Source organism: Pristis pectinata, chromosome 10 (assembly GCF_009764475.1).
Source record: "Pristis pectinata isolate sPriPec2 chromosome 10, sPriPec2.1.pri, whole genome shotgun sequence".
NCBI lineage: Eukaryota > Metazoa > Chordata > Chondrichthyes > Rhinopristiformes > Pristidae > Pristis > Pristis pectinata.
In genome coordinates, this window is record NC_067414.1 from 100143217 (window position 1) to 100161987 (window position 18771).

General features: G+C 48.6%; 1 protein-coding gene across 1 annotated transcript in view; it reads right to left on the reverse strand.

Moving 5' to 3' along the window:
* LOC127575532 (dynein axonemal heavy chain 6-like) overlaps nt 1–18771 on the reverse strand; it is a 277640-nt gene that overhangs the window by 159175 nt on the left and 99694 nt on the right. The window contains exons 25-26 of the mRNA XM_052025464.1: nt 10993–11125; nt 6491–6578 (exon numbers count right to left, since the gene is read on the reverse strand). Coding sequence (XP_051881424.1) covers nt 6491–6578; nt 10993–11125 — 221 coding nt within the window. The remainder of the gene's footprint in view (nt 1–6490; nt 6579–10992; nt 11126–18771) is intronic.

Sequence of the window (18771 nt, forward strand, 5' to 3'; positions counted from 1 at the left end):
ATATTCCTGGTTTTCGGTGTTTTAAGAGGGATAGGGAAGGGGGGAGAAGAGGGGGAGGGGTGGAGATACTGGTCAGGGACACTGTTACGGCTGTGGAAAAGATGGATGTTGTAGAAGGATCATCTCTAGAGTCCGTATGGGTGGAATTAAGGAACAAGAAAGGAGCAGTTACTCTACTAGGAGTATTCTATAGGCCCCCCGGTAGCAGTAGAGATATAGAGGAGCAGATTGGCAGGCAGTGTTTGGAGAGAAGCAGAAATAACAGGGTTGTTATAATGGGAGACTTCAACTTCCCAAATATAGACTGGAACCTGCTTAGTGCCAAAGGTTTAGATGGGACGGAATTTGTTAAATCTGTCCAGGAGGGATTCCTGACGCAGTATGTTGACAGGCCGACTAGAGGGAATGCCATGTTAGATCTGGTTTTAGGAAATGAACTGGGACAGGTGAAGGATCTATTGGTGGGTGAGCATTTGGGGGACAGTGACCATTGCTCCATAACCTTTAAAATTGTCATGGACAGGGACAGGTGCAGAGAGGACAAGAGGTTTTTTCAATTGGGGAAGGGCTAACTACGAGGCTATAAGGAGAGAACTTGGGAGCGTAAATTGGGATGTCCTTTTTGAAGGAAAATGTACCATGGAGATGTGGTCGATGTTCAGGGATCTTATGCAGGATGTTAGGGATAAATATGTCCCGGTGAGGCAGAGAAGGAATGGCAGGGTGAAGGAACTGTGGGTGACGAGAGAGGTGGAACGACTTGTTAGGGAGAAGAAGGTAGCGTACGTGAGGTATAAGCAGCAAAGTTCAGACAGGGCCTGTGAGGAATATAGGGTTAGCGATGGAAGGAACTTAAGAAAGGGCTGAGGAGAGCTAGAAGGGGACATGAAAAGGCTTTGGCTAGTAGGGTTAAGGAAAATCCCAAGGCCTTTTTCAAGTACGTGAAGGGTAGGAGGATGGCTAGGGTGAAGGTAGGTCCGATTAAGGACAAAGGTGGGAGAATTTGCCTGGAGGCGGCGGAAGTGGGAGAAGTTCTCAATGAGTACTTCTCTTCAGTATTCACCAGGGAGAGGGGTCTTGATGATGCAGAAGGGAGTGCTGGTAGGGGTAATATTCTCGAGGTTGTTGACATCAAGAGGGAGGATGTGTTGAAGTTGTTAAATAATATTAAGACAGATAAATCTCCGGGGCCTGACGGGATTTTCCCCAGGCTGCTTCGAGAGGCTAGGGAGGAGATTGCTGAACCGCTGGTGAGGATCTTTGAGTCCTCGTTGTCTACGGGGGTGGTGCTGGAGGATTGGAGGGTTGCGAATGTTGTCCCCTTGTTCAAAAAGGTAATAGGGATAGGCCAAGGGAATTATAGACCGGTGAGTCTCACGTCTGTGGTGGGTAAGCTGTTAGAAAGGATTCTAAGGGATAGGATTTATGAACACCTTGAGAATCATGGACTGATTAGGGACAGCCAGCATGGCTTTGTAAAGGGAAGATCTTGCCTCACAAGCCTGATAGAGTTCTTTGAGGAGGTGACCAGGAAGATTGATGAGGGCAGTGCGGTGGATGTGGTTTACATGGATTTTAGTAAGGCATTTGATAAGGTTCCTCATGGTAGGCTTCTTCAGAAGGTCAGAGGCCAAGGGATCCAAGGAAGCTTGGCTGTGTGGATTAGGAATTGGCTTGCATGTAGAAAGCAAGAGGGTTGTGGTGGAAGGAGTGCCCTCGGATTGGAAGGCAGTGACTAGTGGTGTCCCGCAGGGATCGGTTCTGGGACCTCTACTTTTTGTGATATTTATAGATGACTTAGATGAGGGGGTGGAAGGCTGGGTTAGTAAGTTTGCAGACGACACTAAGATAGGTGGTGTTGTGGATAGTGTGGAGGGCTGTCGGAGCTTACAGAGGGATATTGATAGGATGCAGAGCTGGGCTGACAAGTGGCAGATGGAGTTCAATTCGGAGAAGTGTGAGGTCGTACACTTTGGAAGGACAAACTTCAGGGCAGAGTACTGGGTGAATGGCAAGGTACTTGGCAGTGTGGAGGAGCAGAGGGATCTGGGGGTTCATATTCACAGTTCATTGAAAGTTGCCTCACAGGTGGAAAGAGCAGTTAAGAAGGCCAATGGGATGTTGGCTTTCATAAGTCGCGGGATTGAGTTTAAGAGCCGCGAGGTGATGATGCAGCTTTACAAAACTCTAGTTAGACCACACTTAGAGTACTGTGTTCAGTTCTGGTCGCCTCATTATAGGAAGGATGTGGAGGCATTGGAGAGGGTGCAGAGGAGATTTACCAGAATGCTGCCTGGATTGGAGAGTATTGAATACGAGGAGAGGCTTAAGGTGCTAGGGCTTTATTCACTGGAAAGGAGGAGGATGAGAGGAGACATGATAGAGGTATATAAAATATTGAGAGGAATAGATAGAGTAGACAGTCTGCGCCTCCTTCCCAGGGCACCAATGCTCAAGACGAGAGGTCATGGCTTTAAGGTTATGGGTGGGAGGTTCAGGGGAGATGTCAGAGGGAGGTTTTTCACCCAGAGAGTGGTTGGTGCATGGAATGCACTGCCTGGGGTGGTGGTGGAGGCAGATACATTGAACAGGTTCAAGAGCTTGTTGGATAGGCATATGGAGGAGTGTGAGATAGAGGGATATGCAGGAGGAAGGGGTTAGGTAGTGTGAGGGTGGTCTGATGGACGGCACAACATGGTAGGCCGAAGGGCCTGTTTTGTGCTGTATGGTTCTATGGTTCTATGGACAGGCCATTCGGCCCAGGATGTTGTGCCGATCTTGATGCCAATTTATACTAAGTGTCCTCCTCCTGTGTATCATCCACATCCCTCCATTCCCTTCATATCTATGTGTCTATCTCCAGCAAACTGCCTGCTTCCACTACTGCCCCGGTAACCCATTCCAGGCACCTCCCACTCTCTCTGTAAAAAACTTGCCCTCATGTTGCCTCTAAAGTTGCTCCAGCTAACCTTAAAAGCATGTTTGACATTTCCACCCTGAGGAAAAGATTCTGTCTACCCTAATTGCAAACACCTCTCTCAGATCACCCCTCAGCCTCCGACGCTCCAGGGAGAACAACCCAACCTTTCCTTACAGCTCATACCTTCTAATCCAGGCAGCATCCTTGTAAACCTCTTCTGCACCCTTTCTACAGTCTCCACATCCCTCCTATAATGGGGTGACCAGAAATGCATGCAATACTCCAAATTACAAACCTTCTCCATTCACCAACACTCAGAACCACTCACCTCCAGGCATCCAGGAATGGAAAGAGAAAGACTTGTGTCCTTACACCACCTTAATCCACTAAAATGTTTTACAGGAGCTTTACAGGAGTGTTACAAAACAGGATCTGTCAGCAAAGAGTTTGTGGGACAGGTGACCAAAGGCTTGCTCAAAGAAATAGTTTTAAGAAGTTTCTTAAAGGAGAAGAGAGAAGCACAGAGCAGATCAGTGAGAGAACTCAAGATCTTAGGGCCTTGGCAGCTGAAGGCATGCTGTTAGTTGTGGAAGGATCAAAATCAGCAATGAGTAAGAGCCCAGGGGAGGAAAGCGCAGAGATCTTTTGCAGAAAGTGGTAACCGGTAATTGTTTATTATTGTCACATGTACCGAGATACAATGAGAAACCTTGTTTTGCGTGCCATCCATACACATCATTCCATACATAAGTACATTGAGGTGGTACAGAGGGAAAAGCATTAAAAGTCGAGCACCTTCGCTCCATCCGCCGCAACAGCCAGAACCTCCCGGTGGCCACCCAGTTCAATTCCACATCCCACTCCCACACTGACATGTCTGTCCACGGCTCCTCTACTGCCACGTTGAGGCCAGATGCAGATTGGATGAACAACACCTCACATTCCGCCTTGGGAGTCTCCGACCTGACGGCCTCAACATCAATTTCTCTAACTTCTGGTAACCCCTCCCCTTCTTCCACACCCCCCTCCAACTCCTTTGTCTTCCCTTATTCCTGTGGCTCCTTTCCCTCACCTTGATGACCTGCCCATCTCCTCTCCTCCCCTCCCGCATCCTTTATTCCTTGGTCCACTGCCCTTTCCTACCGGATTCCTCCTTCTTCAGCCCTTTGCCTCTTCTACCTGTCACCTCTCAGCTTATTACTTCTTTCCCCCCCCTCCCCCACCCACTACCTCGCCCCTCTCACCTGGATTCACCTCTCACCTGGACTCACCTATCCCCTGCCAGCCTGTACTCCTCCCCCTCCCTCCACCTTCTTATTCTGGCTTCTGCCCTCTTCCTTTCCAGTCCTGATGAAGGGATGAAGGGCCAGAAACGTCAACTGTTTATTTCCCTCCACAGATGCTGCCTGACCTGCTAAGTCCCTCCAGCACTGTGTGTGTGTTGCTCCAGATTCCAGCATCTGCAGAATCCCTTGTGTCTCAGCATTAAAAAAATGTAGGACATATTGTTACAGTTACAGAGAAAGTGTGGTGCAGGCAGACAAATAAGATGCAAGGGCCTGGATGAGGTAGGTGGAGAGATGAACAGTTGATCTTTATTATACAAGAGGTCTATTCAAGAGTCTTACAACAGTGGGACAGAAGCTGTCCTTGAGCCTGGTGGTGCGTGTTTTCAGGCTTTTGTATCTTCTGCCCGATGGGAGGGGGCGAGAAGAGAGAATGTCTGGGGTGCGTGAGGCAGTGAGAAGTGTAGACAGAGTCCATGGAGGGGAGGCTGGTTTCCATGACAGACTGGGCTATGTTCACAGCTCGGCAATGTTTTGTAGTTTTAGGCAGAAGATTTGCCATACCAAGCTGTGATGCATTGAGGTACAACCTTTAGAATGAGTTCACTTACAGAGGGTAGAAGAAGAAGGCTGGGTAACAGCAAGGTAGAGTATTCAAATCTAGAGGCAGTAAAAGAAAATTGAGAGTTTCAGCAGCAATGCTGAGACATTGCTAAGACCAATGTTGTTATGAAATGGAAAATAGGTAGCCTTGATGTTGCAGCGGATGAGTTCAAAACCATCTTAGCATCAATGGAAGATGGAGGGGGAAGAGTCTGGATCAACCTCAAACAGTAACTGCAGAGAGATGGTGGCCTGGAGGGAGCCTGCCAGGTGGGGAGGGAATGGCAATGACAGAGATTACTTAACAACACAAATCGCTCCACAAAAAATTGTTAGTTAACTTCTAATCTTATGCAGGTTACATTGTGGTGTAATGTAACTGCTGTAGTTTCACTGCAGAGGGATTAGAGTAGAAAGACATAATCCTCGGTGTAAACTGCACAGAAGCAGCAGAACTTCATTATCAGGACAGCAGCTGACATCAATCCAGTGAGCATCAACCAAGGGAAAGAAAAACACGAAAGCTTTAGAAAAGTGGCTTTGATGGAAAATAAATCTACTAATCCTCGTGGATTTAAAGTGTGTGTCTGACAACATCAAAGTCTCCTTCAACAGCACTTCAGAACTAAAATGGAGTTTAATGTTGGTCACAAAAATCAACCCAAGAGGCTGAGAGAGGGGAGAGACTCTTGGGTTAATTTTGTGACCAACAGGCTGGCACGGTAGTGTAGTGGTTAACGTAATTCTATTACAGCGCCAGCGACCCGGGTTCAATTCCGGCCGCTGTCTGTAAGGAGTTTGTACCTTCTCCCCGTGACCGTGTGGGTTTCCTCCGGGTGCTCCGGTTTCCTCCCACATCAAATATGATATGAAATCTTATCATATTTAGAGGGGATCTGAGGGGGACGTTTTTCACCCAAAGAGTGGCAAATGCCTGGAATGCACGGCCTGAGACAGGCCTGAAACAGAGTCACTGACAGCATTTAAGAAGTGCTAAGACAAGCACTTGAATTGCCAAGGCTACGGAAAGCTGCTGGAAGACGGGATTAATACAGATGGATGCCCCACTGGTCGGCATGGAGGTGGTGGGCTGAATGGCCTGTCTCCCTGCTGTATGATGCTATGACACAGGGACTGAGGGGCACACTGCTCCAAGGTGGAGTCACATAATGGGCACAGGCGGGTGAGGGACACATTGGTGTGAGACGGGATCACAAAGGGGACCCCTGATCAGATCCCTAGATCTACCTATCACTTCACCCTATTCCACCCACTACCTCAAACCCGAGATCCTAGAGAGATGACCACAGAGATCGTCTGATGGAATTTAGGTGCAGGGCTGTTGACCTGGACCTCATTTCCGACACAAAGGCCGAGTGTTCAAACAATGGACACACTCAGATCCGTCCCCAGCAATATTCTGCCCATTGCAGGACAATGCAGCTTCTCCCTAAATCAATCCAGGCAGATCCTGCCTGGGGAGGGCTCGGTGTTCATGCTGGGTGACCAGAGTAGAAAGTGTGCTTCATTCTGCTGCACACATTTCGAATCACTGCAGTTATTGAAAAAAAAGATGAATTTTCAAATATTTCTCAGTGCAATTAGCATATGTTAAAACAACACTTCGGCTTCATATCCACACAGTGGGAGTGCCAAAGATTTCTCCTGAACGGCAGCTTACCCAGGGTTCATAGTTGCAAAGAAACCACAGGACATATTCAGCCGGATCTCTCTGCCTCCAAACACAAATCTGGAAGAAAAGAAGGAATCTGTTGGTGAGAATGCGGGGAGAATAAATTGGGATTAATGTGAGATTAGTGGAAGTGGGTGGTTGGTGGTCAGGATGAGTTCAGTGGGCCGAAGGGCCTGTTTCCGTCCTGTGCGTCTCTATGTCTATGTCTCATCTCTCAGGGCAGGCTTCAGCTTTCAATTATCCATCTGCATAGTTTAAATAATCAACTGGACGTTATGTTTGAACCAGGTGACATGTTAGGGCGCACAGACTGGTCTGTGTTGCCCATTTCCCATGTTTGCCCATGAGACATTTAAGACAAACCTGAGGAGCAACTTTTTCACCCAGAGGGTGGTCCGTATGTGGAACGAGCTGCCAGAGGAAGTGGTTGAGGCAGGTACATGAACAACACTTGAAAGGTACCTGGACAGGTACACAGATAGGAAAGGTTTTAGAGGGACATGGGCCAAACGTGGGCAAGTGGACCAGCTTAGATGGGAATCTCGATCGGCATGGACCAGTTGGGCCGCAGGGCCAGTTTCCGTGCTGTATGACTCTATGACCTGTTACCCCTGCGCTCGCTGACCTAACCTGGCTCTTGGTACAGTAAATTTTAAATTCTCAAATGCTGCACGGCCTTACCACTCACCTCTTCAGGCCACTCAAGCCACACAACCCTCTGAGCTCTCCGACCTTCCCACATGCTAGCCTCTTGATCACCCCAGCTTCAATCCCTCTAACACTGGAAGCCATGCCTTCAGTCCCTGGGCTCTGAGCTCTGGAATTCTCTCCCTAAACTCTTCTGCCTCTGTCACTTTTCCTTAAAGATGTTTGTTAAAACCTACTTTTAATACTCCGGTTCTCCCCACCTTTCTCCTCCTTCAGAACAGGCACAGTAGTGTAGCGGTTAGCGTAACACTGTTACGGCGCCAGCGACCTGGGTTCAATTCCGGCCACTGTCTGTAAGGAGCTTGTACGTTCTCCCCACGTCTGCGTGAGTTTCCTTCGGGTGCTCCGGTTTCCTCCCACATTCCAAAGACGTACGGGTTAGGAAGTTGTGGGCATGTTAATTTGGCGCCAGAAGCGTGGCGACACTTGCAGGCTGCCCCCAGCACTCTACGCAAATGATGTATTTCACTGTGTGTTTCAATGTACATGTGACTAATAAAGAAATCTTATCTTTCTCCAAGCCTTTGGTCACCTGTCCTAATATCTCTTTACATGGTTTGGTGAATTGTCATGAAGCCCCATGTGATGTTTTATTCTTTAAAAATACATGTTGCTGCTGATGAATAGAACCCAGCAAACACTGAAAATAATAACCCTGTTGCCATGGCATCCACTGCTTTAAGAGGACTGCTTATTCCCCTGTGTATGCTTCCCTTGTCGAACAGGAGATCAAACCCCGGAACAAATGTCTCAACGTATCCCAGGTACTTTTGATTCCCAAATTTACTGCATAAATACATTAAAAATTAATTAGTTCAAATTAAGTTGCAGATTTTCAATGGACTCAATGAGCCTAGAGGTAAATGTTCTCACAGGTAGGACTCCGACAGGTCTCTGGGGCCATTAGTCACAACTGATGGCCTGTTGTGTAGTTACTCACTTTACTTTCCTACGGTGGGAAGAGGTTCACATAGAACATAGAACAGTGCAGCCCATGCTGTCTGTGCTGACCATGATGCCAGATAAAACTAAACCTATCTGCCTGTACATGATTCATATCCCTCCATTCCCTGCATGTTCATGTGCCTGTCTAAATGCTCCTTAGATGCCACTATCATGTCTGCCTTCACCACCACCACTGGCAGTGCATTCCAGGCACCCACCACTCTCTGCGTGAAAATCTTGCCCCACACATCTTCTTTGATCTTTCCCCCTCTCAGCCTAAAGCTATGTCCTCAGGTATTTGACATTTCTACCCTGGGAAAAAGACCCTATTTACCTTGTCTATGACTCTCACAATTTTATAAACCTCTATCAGCTCTCCCCAAGCCTCTGACACTCTAGAGAAAACAATCCAGGTTTGTCCAACCTCTTCTTATAGCACATGCCCACTAATCCAGGCAGCGTCCCGGTGAACCTCTTCCACACCCTCTCCAAAGCCTCCACATCCTACCGGTCATGGGGTGACCAGAACTGCACACAACACTAAAATTGTAATCCAACCATAGGTTTATACAGCTGCAGCATGACTTCCTGACTCTTACAGGTTTGTATATAGAGTCATAGCATGGAAACAGGCCCTTTGGCCTAACTCGTCCATGCCAACCATGGTGCCCACCAAGCTCGTCCCATTTGCCCACGTTTAGCCCATATCCCTCTAAATCCCTCCTATCCATGCACTTATCCAAATGTATTTTGAATGCTATTGTACCTGCCTCAACCACTTTCTCTGGCAGCTCACTCCAGAAAACTGTGAGGTCATCCAGTGGTTTGACGCACAAAACACAAAAGCAGAATATTTTTCAAATGAAGAGAAATTGGGTGACATTGATGTTCAAAGGGATTTGGATGTCCTAGTACACTAGTCACTGAAAGCCAATTTATAGGTTGACCAAGCAATTAGGAAGAAAATGGTATGTTGGCCTTTATTACGAAACAATTTGAGACAAGGAGTACAGATGTCCAAGTGCAATTACACCTGGAGTACAGTGTACATTTTTGATCTCCTTATCTAATACAGGATATATTTGCCCTGGATGGAGTGCAGTGAACGTTCATTAGACTGGTCCCAGGAATGGTGGGGTTGCCAAATGAGGAAGATTGAATAGACTAGGTCTGTACTCCCTAGTTTAAAAAAATAAGAGGAACTCTCATTGAAACTTACAAAATTCTTACAGGGCCCGACAGGCTAGGGGGAAGATGGATCCCTGGCTGAGGAGTCTAGGACTAGGAAACACAGCTTTAGAACAAGGGTTAAGCTATTTAGGACTGAGATGAGGACAAATTTCTCCACACGGAGGGTGGTGGGTCTTTGATGGTGAGTCTACCCCAGAGGCTGTGGAGGCTCAGTCACTTGAGTTCATTCATGGCAGAGGTTGCTGGAGCCTGAATTTAAGGGAATTAAGGGACTGCCGTTGAATTAGAAGATTAGCCGTGATCTGGGTGAATGGTGAGACAGGCTGGAAGGTCCAAATGTCCAACTCCTGCCCCTGGTTCTTACCGGTACAGAAATATATTGCGCATAGAGTCATCCAGCACAAAAACAGGCCCTTTAGCCCACTGTCTGAGCCAACCACCAAGCACCCATTCACATTAATCCGACACTAATGTCATTTTATTCTGTGATCAACATTCTATCAACTCCTCCCAGATTCTACCACTCACCTATACACTTGGGGCAATTTACAATGGCCAGTTAACCTAACAACCCACACGCCTTTAAGATGTGGGAAGAAACTGGAGACCCAGGGGCCATAGGGAGAATGTGCAAACTCTACCCAGGCAGCACCAGAGGTTAGGGCTGAACCCAGCTCACTGGAACTGTGTACCCTCCGTTCTTCTATCAACAGTTCTAAGTTGTGGAACTTCCTGCCCAGCATCACTGTGGGCCACTTTCACAACACACACTGCTCTGGTTCAAAAACAATTACAAACTTTAAAAGACACTTGGACAGGTACGTGGACAGGAAAGGTTTAGAGGGTTATGGGTCAAACACAGGCAAATGGGACTGGCTCGGGTAGCACCTTGGTTGGCACGGATGAGTTGGGCCAAAGGGCCTGCTTCCATGCTGCATAACTCTATGACTCAGAAGGGGTGGCACGATGGCACAGCTGGTAGAACTGCTGCCTCACAGCTCCTGTGACTCGGGTTCAATCCTGACCTCCGGTGCTGTCTGTGTGGAGTTTGCATGTTCTCCCTGTGGCCGCATGGATTTCACTCGGATGCTCCGGTTTCCTCCCACATCCCAAAACCATGCAGGTTGGTAGGTTAACTGGCCCCTGTAGATTGCCCCTAAGGTGAGTGTTAGGATGTAGGGGGAGTTGATAGGAATGTCGGGAGAATAAAATGGGGTGAGTGTAGAATCAGTGTAAATGGGTGCCTGATGGTCGACAGGAGCTCAGTGGGCCGAAGGGCCTGCTTCCGTGCTTTCCCATGACAGCTCAGCATCACCTCCTCAAGGGCGATTAGGGACGATAAATGCTTGCGTCGCTAGTGGTGCACACATTCCACAACCACACGCACTCTGTAGATGGTACTCACTGCAGCTCCTCTAACTTTTTCCATTTTACCAGCTCTCTACCGCTCCATTCCCTTTGACTGAGTTTTCAGTCCCGTCCACTATTGTCATCCCACCGGACTCGTCCCACTTGGGGACGGTTTGCTGCTTTCAAGGCATCGGAGAGATGCTTTATTATTATATTTGATGTCTGTGGCAGTTGTGGGAAGATAGCGAATGCAGCTCCACACTGCGTGTGCAGAAGTACTCACTTCATCGCTTCACTGTCCTTGGCTACCTTAATTGTCTGGATCTGTGAGGCGGTTACAGACAGGACTTCCACGTCAATCCGATTAAACTCGTCAAAGCAGATCCATGCTCCAGACTGAGCCATTCCAGAGAACAATTTCGCCATCATCTGCAGAGAGGAGAGGAAGGCAAATAGGTGGTGAGGCAGGGGAAGAGAAAATAAAGGGAAGGTCAAAGTTATGCCAGCCTTGATTAGCGCAGTGGCTCGCTGAGGACAGTGTTTACACAGCAGCTATCTGCTCAGTTTTCCTCGAATGAGGTTTTAATTAAGCGGATGACAGTGCCTAGCCGTACATCACAGCCGTGGATGATCAGAGTGACAGTTTTGCTGCCTCCAAGTTTATGAAATGCGTTTGTGTGCCAATAACTAACCTACTCCGTCGTGCGCCGTGGTCTTACACTGACCTGGGGGCAATTGTTCCAAGTGAGATGGGCAGAAACTTCCGAGGACTACAAGATGCTGACAGATGGGGAGGAAAACAATAAAATGGAGCGCAGGTGCTCAGGCAGCAGGACACGGATATGTGCTGGAAAAGCCTCTGAATCGGCGGAGGACTGAGGAGGCACCGAAACTCGGGGTAACGGCCCCAGGACCACTGAATGTCCTCCTGTCCCTCACCCAAACATCATCTTTGCACTTTACAGGCAAGTGTTGTAACCCTGCCCCAGCCAGGGTGCTGAGGCCAGTTACAGCATCCAGTCGACATTGGCCAGGTGACCAGGGATTAGACGCAGGAACTTCTGGTCCCTGTGGCTAATTACTAGATAATGAAATTCCTTCAATCCACAGCTAGCCCAGCAGGCAATGGATCAAATCCAAAATCTCAAAGCAAAACAGCAACAGGAATAATAACGATGTCTGAAGCACTGAAGGTAGACTGCAGTTTCTTGGGTTGCTACCCTGCTTTCCCTGAACTAGATCTGTGGCAGGATTGATTCCTTCCCTGGTGGGACCCAGGTCTGACACCAACCCAGGCTGATGGAGAGGTCAGGGTCAACTCGACGACTGGTTGGCAACACAGAGTCATACAGCACAGATACAGATCCTTCAGCCCAACTGGTCCATGCAGACCAAGATGTCCATCCAAGCTAGTCCCATTTGCCACACTTGGCCCACATCCTTCTATACCCTTCCTATCTATGCGCTCACACTGACTCACCACACACTTTCCCCGACACCTGTCCCGACACCACCTCCCTCCGAGGACCTAACCAGCCCTTCCAAGTGAGGCAGTGATTCACATGCACCTCCTCCAACCTTGTTTATTACATTCTGTGCTCTCGATGTGGCCTCCTCTACATCGGTGAGACCAAGTGCAAACTGGGTGACTGCTTTGCCGAGCACTTGTGCTCCATCCACCACGGTCTTCCTGAGCTCCTGGTGGCCAGCCATTTTAATTCCCTTCCCCATTCCCACACTGCCCTGTCTGTCCTCGGCCTTCTCCACGGCCAGCATGAGGCTAAACACAAACTAAAGGAACAACACCTCATACAACCCGACGGCACGGACATTGAATTCTCCAATCTCAGGTAACCTGCTGCCCCTCTGTCCCCTTTCCTTTCTCTCTCCTGCTGACCTACCCAGTTCCTCCCACACCGACTCCACTCCCCCCATCCCCTACCACCCTTTCTCTTTCCCCTCCTGCACCCACTCCATCTGCCCATCACCCTCCTCCCACTGGGTCCCCTCCCCTGCTGTCCCCATCTGCCCTCCCCACCTCCCTTATTTGGTCCTAGGCTCCACCTTCCTCTCCTATCAGACTCCACCACCTGCAGCCCTCTGTCGCCTCCAGCTCTCACCCCCCAGCCTCCCTCACTATTTCCACTCTTCCCTCCTCTATCTGCCCATCACCTGCCAGCTCTTGCTCCACCCCTTCATTAGCCACATGTACATCGAAACACACAGTGAGATGCACCTTTTGCGTAGAGTGTTCTGGAGGCACCCCGCAAGTGTCGCCATGTTTCCGGCGCCAACATAGCATGCCCACAACTTCCTAACCCGTACGTCTTTGGAACGTGGGAGGAAACCGGAGCACCCGGAGGAAACCCACACAGTCACGGGGAGAATGTACAAACTCCTTACAGACAGCGGCTGGGGTTGAACCCGGGTTGCTGGCGCTGTGATAGCGATATGCTAACCGCTACACCATCTCGCCTCTTTCTTTCAGTCCGAATCATCGACTGTCCATTTATCTCCTCAGGGTCTCCGCCTGATCCACTGAGTTCGTCCAGCAGTTTGTTTTTCCTATCTGAGTTCCTGCTTCAAACCTTGTAATTGTACCTGCCTCTACCACCTCCTCACCATGTTCTGGGTGAAACACATACCCCTCAGATCTCCTTTAAACTTCTCCCCTCTCACCTTAAACCCATGCCCTCTAGTTCCAAAACCCCCTGCCCTGGAAAAAAGATTCTGACTAACCTATCTGTGCCCCTCACAATTTTATCAACTTCCAGTAAGGTCACCCCTCAACCTCCCTACATTCAAGTGAGAATAAACCCAGTCTACCCAGTCTCTACTGCCCTGATAACTACAGCCCTGAATTCCAGGCAATAGGACACTGCAGATGCTGTAGTGTGGAGCAAACAAACTGTTGGCAGAACTCAGTGGGTTGAGCAGCGTCTGTGGAGGCAAAGGGATGGTCGATGTTTGGGGTTGAGACCCTGCTTCAGAACGTCCTGGTGAGTCTCTTCTGCACTCTCTCTATTGCCAGCACATCTTTCTTGTGGAGAGGCAACCAGAAGTGTACACAATTCTCCAAGTGTGCTCTAACTAGAACATAGAACAGCACTGGAACAGGCTCTCCACCCACGATGTTGTGCCGAACTAATTAAACACCTAACTAAACTGATCCCTCCTGCCTACACCATGCCCACATCCCTCCGTTCTCTGCACATTCATGTGCCTGTCTAAGAGCCTCTTTAATGCCACTATCGTATCTGCCTCTACCTCCAGCACCACCTCGGTAGCACACTCCAGGCACCCACCACGCTCTGTGTAAAATAACTTGCCCCACACTTCTCCTTTGAACTTACCCCCTCTCACCTTAAATGCATGCCCTATAAAATTAGATATTTCGACCCTGGGATAAAGATACCAGCTGTCTACTAACTAATATCTTGTACAGCTGCAATATTTCCTCCCAACTCTTACACTCAATGCCTTGGGCTATGAAGGCATGCATACCAAGTGCCTTCTTCACTACCTTATCCACCTATGTCTCCAATTTCAGGAAATTATGGATGTGCAACACAGGGTCTCTCTTCCACAGCTCCATCCAGTCTTCCACCAGATCTATGCCCCACTGTACTCTTGGACAACCTCCTTCGCCAGTTATGACTCCGCCAATATCTGTGTCATCTGCAAACTTAGTAATCATACCCCCTACATTGTCGTCCAAGTCATTCACATATATTACAGATAACAGAGGTCCCAGCACTGATCCCTGCGGTACACCACTTGTTACAGGCTTCCAGTCAAAACAACACCCCCCATCCACCACACCATCTGCCTCCTATCACCCAGCCAGTTTTGGATCCAGTTTGCCAACACTCCTTGGATCCCTTGTGCCTTCACTTTCTGGGACACACTCCCAAGCCACACTAAAGTCCACGTCTACCCCTCTGCCTTTACGAGTGTCTTTGTTACCTCCTCAAAAAAACCCAGTCAAATTTGTGAGATGTGATCTCCTCTGCACAAAGCCATGCTGACACCTCCTAGTTAACCCCTGACTTTCCTCGTGAACATAAATCCTGTTCTTCAAAATCTTCTCTAACAACTTCCCTCCAACTGATATAAGGCTCACCAGCCTGTCATTTCCAGACTGATCCCTACTGCCCTTTCTGTACAAGGGGACAACATTAGCAATCCTCCAATCTCCTGGTACCTCACCTGTGGCTAATGAAGATGCAAAAATCTCCATCAGAGCCCCAGCAATCCCCTCCCTTGCCTCACTTAACATCCTGGGACAGATCCCATCAGGCCTGGGGTTTTATTCACCTGAATGTGTGCCAATATTTCTTACACTTCCTCCTTGCTCAAGATACCTCCACATCCTTCTCCTGAGCAAATACCGATGAGAAGTATTCATTGAGGATCTCACTGATATCCCCTGGCTCCACACATAGATCACCCCTTTGGTCCCTGAGGGAACCCACTCTTTACTTCGGTATCCTCTTGCTTCTAACATACTTGTAATAGGCTTTAAGATTCTCCTTAAACTTACTTGCCAAAGTAATTTAATTGCCCCTTATTGCCCTCCAAATTTCTTTCTTTAGTTCTCTCCCTTATCCCCAATAGACCTCAGAGGACAGGTCTCAGCGTAAAACATTTTGGCTAAAAGTGAGTAAGTGAGAAATATTCAGAGAAACCAAAGGCAAAGGAAAATAAATCAAGCATACACAAAAATAGTACAAGAACAGTTTTGACTGCACTATCCCATTTTAAACCTGCCACTGTAACACACTCAGAAATCCACCCTGCTCCATCACTGACTCCTACTAAACACTTCCAACAAGAGGGGTGGTCACTTGGGCAGAATTGGAAGGCGAATTAAGAGAAACCATGAACGGGGGCCAAGATTTGGACTTTCTTTTTTTGCATTGACAGCATCAGCAATTCAGGCGCAGATGTGTACAAACATCAGCAGAAACAGCTGTAGACACTCTCAGCCTCTGCAGAAGAGCTCCTTTTCCCAGGTGGAGGGGTGGAGAGGGGAAATGGATGCTGCATTTGTCATGGTGAGAGATGCCAGTGTTTCATTAATGACAATTTGTGTGCGCAGTTTTAGCCAATGTCAGCATCATGGGACACCCAGACGTCAGAGCATGGAGGTAGGTACAGCCTGGGTCCACTGAATCACAAGGCACCTACTCTGCTCCAATCAATGTGCTTTAAGCTCAGAAAATACAAGCCCCCATCAGTTGTGCAGGGAGTGATGATACAGGGCACAAATTCTCCGGGAATTCTCCTGCTCATGTGCAGTGGTGTTGCAGAAAGCTCAACATTCGCACTGATTCTGAATTTCCAAGGCTTCTGCTTTTGTTTTAAAAATATCAAGAGTAAAAGAGAGGCAAGAATGGACATCAGACTACTGAAAAATGATGCTGCAGAGACAGTAATAGGGAACAAAGAAATGGCAGACGAACTGAATAAGTATTTTGCATCAGTTTTCACTGTGGAAGACACCAGCAACAGGCCAGAAATTCGAGAGAGTCAGGGGGCAGAAGTGTGTAGTTGCTATTACTAAGGAGAAGGTGGTTGGGAAACTGAAAGGTCTGAAGGTGGATAAGTCACCTGGACTGGATGGACTACACCCCAGAGTTCTGAAAGAGGTAGCTGAAGAGATTGTAGAGGCATTAGTTGCAATCTTTCAAGAATCACGAGTCAGGAATGGTTCTGGAGGACTGGAAAACTGCAAATGTCACTCCACTCTTTAAGAAGGGAGGGAGCCAAAAGACAGGAAATTATAGGCCAGTTAGCCTGACTTTAGTGGTTGGTACAAGAAATTCTGCAGATGCTGGAATCTGGAGCAATACACAAAAAGTGCTGGAGGAACTCAGCAGGTCAGGCAGCATCTATGGAGGGAAATAAACAGTCAATGTTTCATCAGGACTGGAAAGGAAGAGGGCAGAAGCCAGAATAAGACAATGGGGGGAGGGGGAGGAGCACAGGCTGGCAGGGGACAGGTGAGTTCAGGTGAGAGGGGGAAGGTAGGTGGGTGGGGGGGGGAAGAGATGTAATAAGCTGAGAGGTGACAGGTAGAAGAGGCAAAGGGCTGAAGAAGAAGGAATCCGGTAGGAGACGGCAGTGGACCATGGAATAAAGGATGGAGGAGGGGAGGGGAGGAGAGGAGATTGGTATTGGTATTGGTTTATTATTGTCACTTGTACCGAGGTACAGTGAAAAACTTGTCTTGCACACCGATCGTACAGGTCAATTCATTACACGGTGCATTGAGGTAGTATAGGGTAAAACAATACAGAATACAGAGTAAGGTGTCACAGCTACAGAGAAAGTGTAGTGCAGGTAGACAATACGGTGCAAGGTCACAACAAGGTCCATCTCATCGTATAAGGGAACCATTCAATAGTCTTATCACCGTAGGATAGAAGCTGTCCTTGAGCCTGGTGGCATGTGCCCTCAGGCTCCTATATCTTCTGTCTGATGGGATGGGAGAGGGGAGAAGATAGAATGCATTTGATTATGTTGGCTGCTTCACCAAGGCGACGAGAGGTATAGACAGAGTCCATGGAGGGGAGGCTGGTGTCCGTGATGCGCTGGGCTGTGTCCACAACTCTTTGCAGTTTCTTGCAGTCCTGGGCTTAGCAGTTGCCATACCAAGCCGTGATGCATCCAAATAGAATGCTTTCTACGGTGCATCGATAAAAGTTGGTGAGTGTCAAAGGGGACATGACAAATTTTTTTAGCCTCCTGAGGAAGTAGAGACACCAGTGAGCTTTCTTGGCCGTGGCGTCTGCATGGTTGGACCAGGAAAGACTATTTGTGATGTTCACTCCAAGGAACTTGAAGCTCTCAACCCTCGCGACCTGAGCACCATTGAGGTAGACAGGTGCATGTACACCGTTCCCTTTCCTGAAGTCAATGACCAGTTAAATATGTCTGCAAATACCCCCACCAGCTGATCAGCACAGTATCTGAGGACACAGCCAGGGATACCATCCGAGCCAGATGCTTTCCTCGGGTTCACTCTCCAGAAGACTGATCTTACATCCTCGATGGTGACTATGGGTTCAGGTGCATTGGAGGCTGTCAGAGTGGGTGGTGACAATCCACTCCACTTCTGTTCAAAATGTGCATGGAATGCGTTAAGCTCATCGGGAAGGATTGCGCTGTTGTTAGCAACGCTGCCTGACTTCTTTTGGTAGCCCGTTATAGCATGTAAGCCCTGTCACAACTGATGGCTGGTCTGGGACTCTATTTTGAACTGATATTGTCTCTTGGCATCTCTGATAGCTTTACAGAGGTCATATCTCGATTTCTTGTAAAGGTCAGGGTCACCTGATTTGAATGCAGCAGTCCTCGACTTCAGTAGGGAGTGGATCTCCCAGTTCATCCATGGTTTCCAGTTTGGGAACACCTGGATTGTCCTCTTTGGTGCACAGTCCTCAACACACTTGCTGATAAAGTCCGTGATGGTAGTGACATAATCATCAAGGCTGGCAGCTGAGTCTTTGAACATGGACCAGTCCACTGACTCAAAGCAGTTGTGTAGAAGCTCATCTGCTTCCTCAGACGAGCACTGCACAACTCTCTGTATTGGATCCTCCCGTTTCAGCTTCTGTTTGTATGCAGGGAGAAGGAATACAGCCTGGTGGTCAGACTTCCCAAAGGGAGGGCGGGGAGTGACTCGGAAGGCACCTTTGATGGTTGTATAGCAATGATCAAGGAGGCAGCGGAAGAAGAGCTCAGCGTCATGGTGGGCGTGAAACTCACTGAGGCGCAGGGGGACAAAGGTAAGGCCCCTGTCAAGGACAGAACGTTCAGCCTCGGGGTGTGGTCAGAGGGGATAGTGAAGATGCAGCAGGGGTTGGAGCTGGGGTCAGGGGAGGGTAGAGGGTTGGAGGGGTCGGAGGGCAGAGAAGAGAGGGGGGTCAGGGAAGGTGGGGTGGGAGGAAGTTGGGGGCTTAGAAGAGTGAAGGGGGGTTGAGGGGTGGGGGGAGGCTTGGGAGACCAGGGGAGGGTCATGCACTCTGGTAGAAGGAATAAAGGACTAAACTATTTTCTAAACGGGGAGC